Raw genomic sequence first — 13,616 nt, 5'->3', positions numbered from 1 at the left:
GCTGAAGGTAGAGCCAGGTGCTCCATCCTGGAGCTGGGGGGATGCCCCATCCAGACACCAAGAGCTGAGATCAGGCAGGGTGGATCCCCACAAGAAAATGGGATGATTGCAAGAAACAGAAGCCAAAGCCCCAAGGTCCCCTCAGGACTCTCACTCTCCTCCCAGCCTCAGAGAGAAGTCACCCATCAACTCCCTGCCTGGGAAGCTGGCCTTGTTCACTTGCACACCCTCTCATTCCACATCTTTAGTCTCTTCTTCTCCGTTGGCTTCTCCCCTTCTATCTTCAATGCCCACTCCCTTTCAAATATACCCAGCAAACTAACATCTTAGTTCTTTACTTGTGTTCCCTTCATTCAATTGAATATATATTTTTTCCAACAGGTTATCAGAAAAGATACAGCACAATAATTCTGAACATGTGGCTTGATTTTCTCATCTTTCTCACTCTTTAATCTTTTGTCCATCTTCCACACTTAACTTGCTCCCTCCAAGGTCTCTCTATAAGCTCCCTACAGAGTTTTTCCAAGTTTTTTCTCCTCTTTGACTTCTTGTCATTTCCCCTCATTGGCCACCAAATCCCTTCCTCTCCAAAACTTTTCTCTCTAATCCTTGTCAATGCCCTTCAGCCAAAGTCCCCAAGGACATACCCACACTTACACAAGTTGACTTTATTACTGCTTGCAGTGAGGGAATCTTGGGGCAATTCAGCAGGAGGGTGTTAGAAAAGACTTCTAGGATCTGGACTTTGGGAGGGTGATTTGGGGAGGGTTCGGAGAAGCAGAGGTTTACTGTGGATTGGTTACTGTCAGGGAGTGGGGACACTTCTATGATTAGATACCTAGGAGGAGGGCACACAGACCAATGCAATGCTCTAACAGGTGAAGAAGCAGTGGTCACTCACCATAGCAGGAAGCAGGGATGCTTGGTGTTTTGTGTCTGTGTTCAGACTTAATGACAGAGTGGTCTTGTTTTTGCCTTGCTCCATCATGGTCACTGGCATTTTGTGACATTGGTTATGTTTGGTGTGAGACCTGACTGTGAGGGCTGGGCCATCTCCCGGCAGCACCAAGGCCCGGTGGGCAGTCCGGGCCATTTCCTGGCTGTCAGCGGCTGCTTTTCTTTCTCTTAGTTCTTCCACGTTTCCCCCCATCAGTTCTAGCTCTTCCTTTCTTCTATTCAGAGCTTTTATGGATTGATTTCTCACCTGATTATGGGTCACATTTTCCTGCTTCGTGACACGTGTAATAATTTTTATTGGTTCCTGGACATTATGAATGTTGCATTAGAGTATATTTTGTTGTCTTCATTTATAGAGTGCTGAGATTAGTTTTGACAGGCAGGTAAGTTATATGTAAATTAGTGTGATCTTTTCGAGGCAGTTTTATAATTTTAAGCTTTTAGAGCAGATGGAGAGTAGGTTTTCTGTAGTAAGTTAGCCCAGTGACCAATTTGTGACCATTTTGGGGTTCTTACTGATTTTCTCATACATTTAGTGAGGTTTCTCTACTCTGGCTGGTGGGAACCAGCCCCGTGTGTGGTGATACTTATTCAGGTATTTAAGTGAAAGAAGACATATCAGAGTATAACTAGACAGAGAATATAAATAGAAAAGAGGTTTCCAGAGGACTGAGGTCCTGGGGCAACCTGATGTTTAGAGGTGAGGAACATGAGGCACAATCAGTAAAGGAGATGGAGAAAGAATTGTCAGAAAGGTCAAAGTAAAAAAGGAAAAGTGAGAAGTCCTGGAAGGGAAACACACTGTTTTGTGGGGAAGGAATGGAACGTGCAATCATGTCAAATGCTATTGATAGAAGAAGTAAAAGGAGAAAACTAATCATTGACAATTGGAATTGGTGACAATTGCCATAGGTGAACCAGCTGAGAATAGTTTCAGAGGAGTTGGTGGCAAAATCCTAAATAGAGCAGCCCAGGATAATGGGAGTGGAAGAAATAAAGACAGTGACTATAGAAAACTCTTGCCAGAAGCTTTGCTTTAAAAAGAAGAAGAATGGACAATAGGCTTCCTGAATGCCAAGGTATTTAGCAAGCTCTTTGCATTAAGAACTAGAATGCTCTGCAAGCCTGTGTGAGCACCAAGAGTTGTTCAGCTTATTGTTCAGACCCTTCTTTGTGAACTTTTATCCTCTGTGTGCAGCCTAGTTTCCAGATAAACATTGAGGAGTCCTCCTAGGCAGATTTCTGAGGCTTTCTTTCTGCCTGGCTCCCTCTCTGGTCCTCTGCCCCGAAATTTCTGGCTGTCTTCACCTTCCTCCTCCAATTGTGGTCTCCTCCAGGTGGTGATTCAGCCCTGCTTGGGACCCTTCTCCTTGTGCTGCGGTCCAGGAAGGACTCTGGACTGAGATCATAGGGTTCATCTACTTTGTTTCCCACCTCTTAGGAATTACAGTCTTGCACTGTCAGTTGTAAAGTCTGAAAATAGCTATTTCTTTTATTTTTATCCAGTTTTCTAGTTTACAGTGAAAGGCAAGTCAGTACAGGTCCATCAGGGCTGGGGACCACAGGGGCAGTTTCACACCGAGTTCCGAGTCTGGCATGCCCGGCCTTTGTGATATGTAAGAGTCTGCATCTGAAATGGCCCTTCTTGGTTGTCGTGTTCACAGTCCCAATTGCAGGGCTGTGTCATGGATACGATTAATGAGATCCTGCCATTTTCAGAGTTGCTTCCTGAGGTCCAGGAGGGACTTCTTGTGTTTACATTTCTTATTACCCTGACTTTATTAATAGTGCACTTGTTTTGCTGCCTTCATACCCACTGCCTCATGTAAGGGCTTTTGATTTCACCTTTTAAAGGCCAGGGTGAGAGTGGCAGCTTACAAGTGTACGGGCCATTTGTCTCTTTTTAAATTCCAGACAGTACACATTCCCTGCTTTTCCCTTGTGCACCACTCTGGCTACTAGACTAATCAGGACCTTGTCTACCAATTATCCACAAAATGAAATTTCGGAAAGTCTGCCTCTTTTAAAGACAACTTTCTTAAAGTATTCCATGATACATCAATACCATCTAGCTACAAAAGTAAATACGCACAAAATATTTTATCTCAGTGGACATTTTAACTTGTTAAATAAAGCACTTTCTAGTTAGTGGTTTGCTCTGATGGGCATTTCTAAAAACAACTTTATGAGTTATAATTTACAGACCATAAATTCACCCATGTTAAGTGTACAACTTAAATGATTTTTAGTAAGTGTACAGAGATATGCAACCATCACCATAATGTAAATTTAAAACATTTTTATTCCCCCAGTTAGATCCCTCATGCCCAAAGGCCCGCTCCCACCCCAGGCTCAGGCAACCAACACATCACTGTGTCTCCATGGATTTGGGTGCCTTTCTGGGCATTTGACACAAATGGAATCACATAACATGTGGCCTTACGTGTCTGGCTTCTTTATATTTTTGAGATTTATCCATGTTGTAGCATATTCATTCTCTTTTGTTGCTAAAATAGTATATATTTTTTTACCATATAGCTATATCCTATTTGTTTACAGTTGATGAGCACTTGTGTCATTTCCACATTTTGGCTATTAATAATACTGCTATGAATGTTCTCATGCAAGTCTTTGTATAGATGGGCATTTATTTTTAAAGCACTTTGCTAAGAAAGGAAATAATTTATACTTTGGAAATTTCATATCAAGAATTAATTGTATACAATTAGTTGGCCTGGATAATTGAAATCTTCTCACTCTATTCTTTAACTTATAAACAGAGTCCCTGCTCCACAACTCTCCCTAAACTAACTTCTTGCAGAGTTCAATTTTAATGGTACAACTGGCTTGGTTGTCTTACTAGATTCTAAGTTTCTAATCGGTTGGCCCCACAATTCTTCTTTTCCTAAATCCCCGAGGCTAGTGCTTTTTGACTGTTTCCTGCACCTAGATGCAGCATGTTTAAAACTGAGCCCATCATGTTCCTCCCTGAACCTATTCCTAATCCATTATTTCTAATCTCACCATTGAGCCACCCTTTCTAACCACTTCCTCCAGCCAAAAACCTGGAAGCCACCCCAAATTCTTCTATATCCAGTTGGTCACAAGACTCACCCATATTTGATTATGTCATCTCTTATTCAATAGCATTTAAGGACTTATTTGAAATAAAGTTAAATTCTTTATCTTATCCTAGGAAAACTCGGTGATCTGCTTCTCATTTCCCTCTCTCCAGCTTCATCTTTCAACACTTCACCTGGCCCTCCCTCCTACTGCCCCTTGCCCCACATCCCAAGCTCCAGCAGCTAAAGCTTTTTCATTTGATCAGTATTTATTGAGACCTGTGATGTGCCAGGCATCATACCAAGCCCTGGACTTACAGGAGCACGTGCTTCCTAGCTCCATAGAACATACTCTTTAGTGGGGAAGACAAAGTAGTTATTTTAATAAAGGTGAGATGTATTCTGTTGGGGGAAATGGTATGGGTTGTCACAGAAACTTGCAGCACAAGGAGTGAAACTCCTCTGGGGAAAGGGAAGCTGAGGCTTGGAGGATGGGTGGGATCCCGTCAGGTGAAAGGGAGGCAAGAAGAGCTCTCTGTCCTCCTGGGTTTCTGGTAATATCATCTACAATGCTCTTTTCCCCAAGGCTATCTACAAAATGGTAGGCACTGTGATCATGATGAAAATGAATGAGGATGGCCTGACGCCTGAGCAGCGAGTAGACAAGATTTTCAGTAAGATGGATAAGAACAAAGATGACCAGATTACACTGGATGAATTCAAAGAAGCTGCAAAGAGTGACCCTTCCATTGTATTACTTCTGCAGTGCGACATCCAGAAATGAGCTGATGTCAATGCTATGGACTGCACAAAAGTCTCAATGTTCCATTCAGTCTGCAGCTATTCACACACACACACACAAACACACACACACAAATATTGCTTGGACTACCTATAAATGGACTTGCTTCTTGTGTTTGAAACACTCGTGTGCATGAGAATGTCATTTGCTAATGAATTTTAAAAGCATATATAAAACAAAAAAAACCAACCTGCCACAATGTGATATGTGTAATATCATTTCATAAAAATCCCTCTTCCTCCAAAGCCTGGGCAGAAATGTGCTGCAAAGAGTTATATGATTTCTTGTTCATGTTTTGCTAATGCTCGTATCTCCTTGATTACATAATGTTAGTAGCACTGAGACCCCCATGGTAATGTAACTTAATTATAAGCTATGTCACTACCCTCCTGTAAAATACTATTGGACAGACACAGAGGGACCCTTGGCTCCTGTGTCTGGTCCACACACCACAGGAGCTTGTATTATCAGTGAATATAAATGTACTACATTTGCATGCCTTTTGGGTTTGCCTTAATTCTTACCTCATTTGCATCCTATCGATCTGGAAAGAGCTGTTTTGGATGAATGCAGTATAAAATGTAAAAACCCTGCTAAATGACTTATTGATTAAGTATATCTATCTATATATACATATACACAAAGATATTATTTATCGAAAGTAAAAAAGATGGAAGTGTATTGGTTTCTGTTTGAATTTTCAAAGGCTTCCAATGTGGTGGCAATAAATGTCCCAAATAAATTTATAACAATTGATTTTCCCCCTAATTCTTATTTTATAATTTTAAAATTGCGGCAGATGCTAGCAACAACTTACTAAATCTACTCTTAAATATACAACTTTGGAATTTGAAGAATTAATGACAACAAAAGGGAAAAAAGCAACTTTCCAACTTTTCATCCAGGCTCCCAAAGAGGGACAATGAACATGGCATGTGAAAAGTAAAACAGATTTGTTCATTCCGAAAAAAAAAAGTTCATTCTATGACAATAAATTTTATCTCAGTGTGACTTTGGTGCTAACAACGTATGTTCAGTGCAACTGAGTGGAGCTGTGCACACACAGTAGGTAGGCTGCAGGTGTCCCCCAACATAAGTCAGTAGGAAAGAAGACATCTGTCTTCCCAAATCTAAAGTAGGCAAAAAATAACAGAAGTAGTTATTTTTAATAACAGAACAGAACTCTGACTCTTTTGATCTTGAAGGAGGCAGAAGAGATTCCATCAAAACCTCTAAAAGCAGGTTTGCATTTTCAGAACATGCCCCCCTAGAGAGTTGTTTTTTACACAGCACTGCCCAATAGTACTTTCTCTGATGATGGGAAGGTCTACATCTGCACAGCACGCTAGCTATAACTGCACATATGGCTACTGAGCACTTCAAGTATGGCTAGCGTGACTAAGGAACTGAATTTTATACTGTAATTAAGTGTAATTTGTCACATATAGCTGGTGGCTTTAGTAACAGACAGTTTAGTGCTATATTATTTATTCAAGTACTTTTTATTGAATTCGTTTTTTACCATTCTTTATTTGTCTTAGGATCATTACATAACACTAAACTAGGGTCTAATGATTCTATTCATTCATTTAACAAGAAATGGTCACCTCATTACAAACACTTAGGACACCAGTGGTCCTGAAACACTGATAGAACCAAAATTCTGCCCTGACAAGATAGTCCTACAAGTGAATAGAATGTCCTAATATCCTTCACCCTTGTGCATGTTGAGCCCAAACTGTAGGCAGGGAGAGATCAGGGAGGCTCAGTACATCTCAAGACTCCTTCCTCACTAAGTGAGGACGGGTAGGTGAGGAGTTGTGGACTGCTTTAGAATGGCACCCGGTTAAACCAGGCCCTGAGTAATTCATTCATAACAATTCTTCATTGGTCACCTACTGTGCACCTAACATCATTCTTGTGTGGAGAGGGATACACACTAAATACACACACAGACAAATGGCGAATTATAATACCTACGAAGAAGAGCAAGGCAGGATAACAGGGAGGAGAGGGATGGGATACTTTGGTGGCCCTTCCCTATAGGCTGGTGAGGTGACATCTGAAGTAAGAACTTCATGAAACGAAGTGAACTGTATCTGGGGCGCTTATGGAAAACAAACCCTCTAGCAGACTCACTGGTTGTTTTTATAAATAAAATGTAGAAGCTGGGCCAGCAAGCAAGCATCTTGTTATTTGCCTAAGTCCCTGCTGTTGTGAGAGTGGGGACTGGTGCAGTGATCCTGGAGAGATGGCTAGCAGCGGGTAGCTAGAAGTATACTATTCCCTCTGTCCCAGCATTCCCACTCCAGGTGTATTATCCCAAGAAACTCCCACTGAGGGCTATAAGAGGACATGTCCAAGGATGGTTGCGAGGTGGGTATCGGAGGCAATCTAGCGGTTTGTTGCTAGAGAAACAGGTAAGGAAAATATGGTGGATACACCCTATGGCATGCTACACAGCAGCTGGAAACAACAGACCGATGGACACAGCGACATGGACATTTAAAAAATGCTGAATGGGGGGAAAAAGAGCAAAATATATTTCCCAGTGTTATATTCATACATAAATGAAAGAGACATTGTCACAAAAGAACTCTAAGGTCACATAAAATAAAAGGAAATACCACATTATAATGGTTTCTATAGGATTGGGTGGTGATGGGAGTGGGTTCAGTTATTATTGCTCCATAACAACCTACCCCCAAACCTAGTGGCTTAAAATGAAAACAATCATTTTATTATTCTTCCTGGCTTCTGTGGGCCAGAAAATTGAAAAGGAAGGGCTCAAATGGATGATTCTGCCTCATGGTCTCTCATGCAGTTGCAGTCAGGTGGCAGCTGGAGCTGAAATGGGCCTGGAGCAGCTGGGGGCTGATTGGGGATTTCTGCGCTTGCAGTCTCAGGAGGAGTCATACTACTTACACAGGGACTCTGGTCTCCAGCACAAGTATACATGCAAAGTTGGAAGTTTCATCACCTTTTCTGACCTAGCCTCTGAAGTCACGAAGTATCACTTCCACAGTATTCTACTGGTAACAAGAAAGCCGCTAGCCCATCCACATTCAAGAAGGGAATCAGACTCCATCTCTTGATGGGGTGAGGCAAGGTTCTAGACGAATTATGTGGCATAAAAGATACTGTTGCCATCATCTTTGGAAAACAATCTGCTACAGTCTACCTTGTGGCCACAGTTCACATCCTTTCCCATGCAAGATTGTTCATCCCCTCCCAAGAAACCACAAAAGTCTCATACCATTATGACTCCAGGGTCAGGCTTGAGGCCCAAGATCTCATCATATAAAGCTCCTCAGATGTGGTTCTTCAATTATAGCACACTGAGTCACATTCTTCATGATCCAAAGGCTTGTGAAATAGAGAATTATCTCCTCTCTTCCCTTCCACATGCAATATGCAATGGTGGTACAGGCTTAGAATAACTGCAATAGACACACTATCCAAAAACGGGGAAAGGGAAAGCACATGGCAATCTCTGGTCTATGGCAGTTCTGAAATCCAGCCAGGTACTTGACTAGGGTTTGGTCCTACTCTCTGGGGGTTTTTCTCCGTGATTCTTCGCTCTGCTTTCTGTGTTTGTTTCTACCCTCTGGGCCATCCTTTCTTTTTCATTAAAAAAAAAAAAAAATTGTGTTTACAGCTGAGTAGTTTTCTCAGTCTACTGCCTGCCTATACAATTCCAGGAGTAGAAAGACTCTTCATTTTGCACTGTCTCTTTGTCTTTCAGTCTAAGCTGACATTCTTTTAAAAACCTTATGGGTTTCTCAAGTGTCAGTTTATGAAATCCACTCCATTAGCAGAGGCTCATTGTGAGAACACCCCTAATAATCAGAGAAGCCCTACTGTTTAATGGAGGGAACCTGAAAGGCACATCTTTAGAAGGCAGACTGCTGCCTGTCTGAAAAGGTCTAAAAATACTGCCTTACATCTTTCTGAGGTCCTCCCAGAGGATCTTACAGTCCCATCCTGGATTGGACTTTTGCACTGAAGCCATTTTGTATTTGAAAATCAGTTTTCCCCTTGAAGAGAGTCTGGGAATGAGAAATAGTCTCACCTCCTTTATATGCAATTGCTTTTCTTCATTCATCTCTCTTCTCACATTGTGTCACAGGCAGCAAAGAGCAGCCAAGGGGTCCTTTTCATACTGTGTCTAGACATCTGCTTGGCTAGATCACCTTACTTATTGGGTACATCTCCTATTTTCCATGTTACCATGGCATCAGTGTTGCCAAACACCTTTTCTCCCACTCTCAATTCCTTCAGCTCTCCCCAAAAACATCCTTGAGACTTCAGGCTTCTGCTAACAGCTTCTGCAAGGCCCTTTAGATTCATGCACAGTCTCGAGGCCCTTCCACCCAGTGACACATAGCTTATTTTTATTTTGGTACTTATACTTCCAGATACCAGTTACTATCACTGTATAACAAATCACTACAAAGTTTAGTGACCTAAAATGATGACTGAATTATCTCTGAGTTTTTGTGGGCCATGAATTCTCAAATGATTCACTTGGGCAGCCTGGCTTGGGACCTCTCAGGTAGTTATAGGGAGATGGTGAAACAGAGGGTCTGGAGCAACCGAGGGCTGGCAGGGCATCTCTCGCTGTCCATGCAGCCTCAGGCTTTCTTCAAATGGGCTAGTTTAGGCTTTCTCATTGTGGCCGCCTCAGGGAAGTCAGACTGCCTCCACGCCAGCACAGGGCTCCAGCATGGGTATTCCACAGCTCAAGGCGGGACTTTCATTCCTTTTCATTGCCTTTCTGGCCCAGCCTTGGGAATTACAAAGTATCATTTTCACTGCATTCTGTTGGATAAGAGAGTTACAAATCTAACCAGATTAAGAAGAGAATTAGACTCTATAAGGCAAGGTTCTGGGAGAACATGGGAGGGATTTATCCTTGTGGCCATCTTTGGAAAATACAACCTGTTACAGTGGATAAAGAATGAAGATAAAAGGAAATAAGTAATTGCTGCATGCCCCAATGCTGAAGGTAGCCATTAGCTGATGTGCACATTTAACTAAACCCTCTGCAATTGAGTTCCATTTAAACACACATTGTATCTCAGCAACCTGAATCCTCGCTGACCTTGATATCCTAACCAGCTACTGCGGTTCCTTCAGAAAGGACTAACTGCGGGCTTCCTTTAATCAACTGGGCCTGGGTTCTACTGGTTCTAGCTTACACTCAACTGCCATTTTAATTACCATGTTAATTAGCTGTTTAAGCCCTGCTGCTGTTCTGAAAGGAAAAGGCTCCCAGGTGTCTTTTTTATTTTTTTCAGAGTCTTGCTCTGTCACCCAGGCTGGAGTGCAGTGGCACAATCTCTGCTCGCTGCAACCTCCACCTGCTGGTTCAAGAGATTCTCCCACCTCAGCTTCCCGAGTAGCTGGGATTACCAGGCATATGCCACCACGCCTGGCTAATTTTTGTATTTTTAGTAGAAACAGGGTTTCACATGTTGGCCAGGCTGGTCTCAAACTCCTGACCTCAGGTGATCTGCCCACCTCAGCCTCCGCAAGTGCTGGGATTACAGGCGTGAGCCACCATGCCTGGCCAACTCCCCAAGTGTCTGATTTTCTATACTTTGTCTAGCCTCAACTCTTTCTGCATTTAGAAGTCCTAAGTTTCCATATTTCCTCTCATTCTGTAAATAACTCTAAACTATTTTAAAAGGGAAATCATACTGCTTTAAGGCCTCATTTTTCCTGTAATTCATTCATTCAGGGTTACAGTCTCTGGATGAATATAAACTAGTTTCTTAGAGTCCAGATGCTTATTTCTTCCACACAGTTGGAAATCACATCAAGAAGTAAAGCACAGGCTTAAAAAGACATCTTCAGAGAGCCTCACGGCAAAGGATGTACAGGGGTCTAGCAAGAAATGGTCAATCAGAGCTTCTAAGTAAAATGAGAAACTGTTTCCTGAGCTTCTTTTTCGAAAACATAGTTTGGGCATGCAATTTGAATTTTTTCCCAGCATTTTGCAGGTCTTCAGTATCCTAACTTATATTATTATTTTCCAAGTTCTTACATTTACCAATGTAAAGTTACCCATCAAGTATGTGATTAACTAGCTGGTTAGTATTCACACAGTTACCTCAAGGTTGCATACTCAGCCCAGAGCTTTCATCTCTCCACAGGGCAGTCTGTTACTCCCTCCACTTCTGCATTGTTCCTGCCTCTGTGAATGAATCATTATTCATCCAGCTATTTAGGCCTCAGGCCCCAAGAAAATTATCCTTGATTCCTCTCTCACAACTCCAGTATTCTCATCGGGAAGTCTTGCTGCCTCTCTATTTCAAATCTGAATGTTTCTGTCTCCACTACCTTAGTCCAAGTCACCATGACCCCTTACCTGGACCACTGCAAGTCTCCAAATTGCTCATACTCTTTCCATGTTTGCTCCACTTTAATCTATTCACATAGCAGTCAAAGGATTCTTTTAAAATGCATACACCAGGTCTGTTACTTACCATAATTTTAGGGCCTCAAATGATCTCGGTCTGCCTACCTCTGAAGTTCACCCCCTACCAATCCTCCTTCCTCACTAAGCTCTATCAACACTGGCCTTACAATTCCTAGACATGAAGTTCATTCTTATCTCAAGCCCCACGCACTCATTTCTTCTGCCTGGAACCTTTGCCTTGCACATTTTCCTCCTCATGGCTTGTTCTATCACTTGTTTCAGGCCTCTGCTCAAATATTGCCTTCTGTAGCCTTGACACTCCATTCAAAATACGGGCTGGGTGCGGTGGTTCATGCCTGTAATCCCAGCACTTTGGGAGGCCAGGGCAGGCAGATCACCTGAGGTCAGGAGTTCGAGACCAGCCTGGCCAACATGGTGAAACCCTGTATCTACTAAAAATACAAAAATTAGCTGAGTGTGGTGGCGTGCGCCTGTAATCCCAGCTGCTCAGGAGGCTGAGGCAGGAGAATCGCTGGAACCTGGGAGGCAGAGGCTGCAGTGAGCCAAGATCGTACCACTGCACTCCAGCCTGGGCGACAAAGCAAGACTCTGTCTCAAAAACAAACAAACAAACAAACAAACCTCAGTCCTCTCTGCCCTTTCAAATCCTTACACTGCTTTATTATTATTCATAAGAATTACCAGTCACTGAGATTATGTACGGTATTGCTTAACTAGATTTCAAACTCCATGAGGACAGATTTAGTATTTTTAAGTATGTGTGTAGCATTTTAAGTACTACAGTCTTCCCAGTAATTAAAAAAGTCCCTAGCTCATGGCAGGAACTTAATCATTTTTTAATGAATTAATCTCTACATTTTCAAACTGGAGAAAAATTAGGCAGAAAAAGCCCTGTTAAGCTTGCTATAATTAGTGAGTACACTTGGGCCACTCCTGTTTGCATGGATTCTATCCAGACGCCAATGTCAAAATTAGCATGCTAACTATCAATATTATATATGCTTTAGAAAACTTTATTTGCTGACTCAAAGAAACAGCTTATTTATATCCACATTATTACTTTGCCAACCCTTAAATAACAAAACCTGTTCCTATAAATATTTTGATATATCTTCAAGTCCATGGGCATTCAGTTCAAGCCATGAAACACTGGTAACTACACTTTTAGGACTGCAAATTTCAAACCAAGTTCTCCTGAAAATCTGAACTGGTCAAAGTAGAAGGCATACATGTAGATGCACAGCTAAGTCATAAATGTAACCACGAAAGTATTGCCCCAGCACAAAGTTTATAAACATTTTCTCCCCGACACCCTGCATCTAGTTTGCACTCAGGAGAACTTTTAATCAGATATTCTAGACCACTTGGTTTTCATCAGAGTCGGCAACATTTCTAATCCAATTCATGACTACCAGCCAACAGCTTTCTACACAGAATTTAATCATTTTGGTCTCATAAACAGCCCAGACATGAGGAAGACATGCCCCCCTGCCCCCGCAAAAAAAAAAAAAAAAAAAAAAAAAAAGCACTAGGAAATGGAAGAAATGAGACACGAAAACTTGGAAAATATTTAAGAAGGCAATTACTGAATCTTTAGTGTTGATCACTAATTTGAATAACTATATTATTTACACTTTGGTTTATGAAAACTCATCACATTGGTCACTTTAAGAATGATTTTAATCATTTCTACTCCCAAAGATTTCAGAAGGTTAAGATTTAAGATCCAAGTAAGCCTTTATTATTTTCTGGAACTTCATTCAGTGATAGCTGCACTGATGACAAACTAGGGGTTGAAGAGTCACCTGTATGATGTATTTAGGTCACGATTCATAGAGGATCAATTTAGTCAATTACTTTCCGCAATTCACAAAAGCATGACCTTAATACATATAAATTTTAAGTTTTATTTTTAGAAGTTACACATATTTTAAAAGAACAATTTCTTTTTATTCTTTCATTCTAGTAATATTATCACTACTTAGAACATTAAAGGAAGATATTTTCACTTATGATAGTTGAAACCAAAACTTTGTGAGGCCAAAGCAATGAATAATCTTCAATTCAACAAGAGACGCTGGGATACCTGAGGATTATGTTTCCCGTTCTGTATGAAAGAGCACAACATTCAAAACTACAACAGAATTCAGACATGAGCTCCTTAGCTAATGAAAGTTTATGCATTTGGTATACTCTACTTCATTTTTAATTTGGAAAAGCACACGTTAAAAATAGTTTTAATACAAAGGCATTATAAGTGTAAATTTAAAAATCGGACTTTGTATGATCAGTGAGAAATGTTTAAAATATTCAGCACACACTTTCCTCCTCCTGGAAATTCTGATTAGAA

General features: G+C 41.3%; 1 protein-coding gene across 2 annotated transcripts in view; it reads left to right on the top strand.

Annotated features, from left to right (window-relative positions):
* Positions 1-5,577, top strand: part of VSNL1 (visinin like 1) — a 115,539-nt gene extending 109,962 nt beyond the window's left edge. For both annotated transcript variants that reach the window (XM_008952336.4, XM_003826988.5), the window contains one exon: positions 4,606-5,577. In XM_008952336.4, the coding sequence (XP_008950584.1) occupies positions 4,606-4,803 (198 nt within the window). In that variant the 3' untranslated portion in view covers positions 4,804-5,577. The remainder of the gene's footprint in view (positions 1-4,605) is intronic.
* Positions 5,578-13,616: the final 8,039 nt, after the last annotated feature.

This window comes from Pan paniscus, chromosome 12 (assembly GCF_029289425.2).
Source record: "Pan paniscus chromosome 12, NHGRI_mPanPan1-v2.0_pri, whole genome shotgun sequence".
NCBI classification, from domain to species: domain Eukaryota; kingdom Metazoa; phylum Chordata; class Mammalia; order Primates; family Hominidae; genus Pan; species Pan paniscus.
The sequence above is the reverse complement of the archived record's forward strand: the minus strand, read 5'-3'. Positions and strand labels throughout refer to the sequence as shown.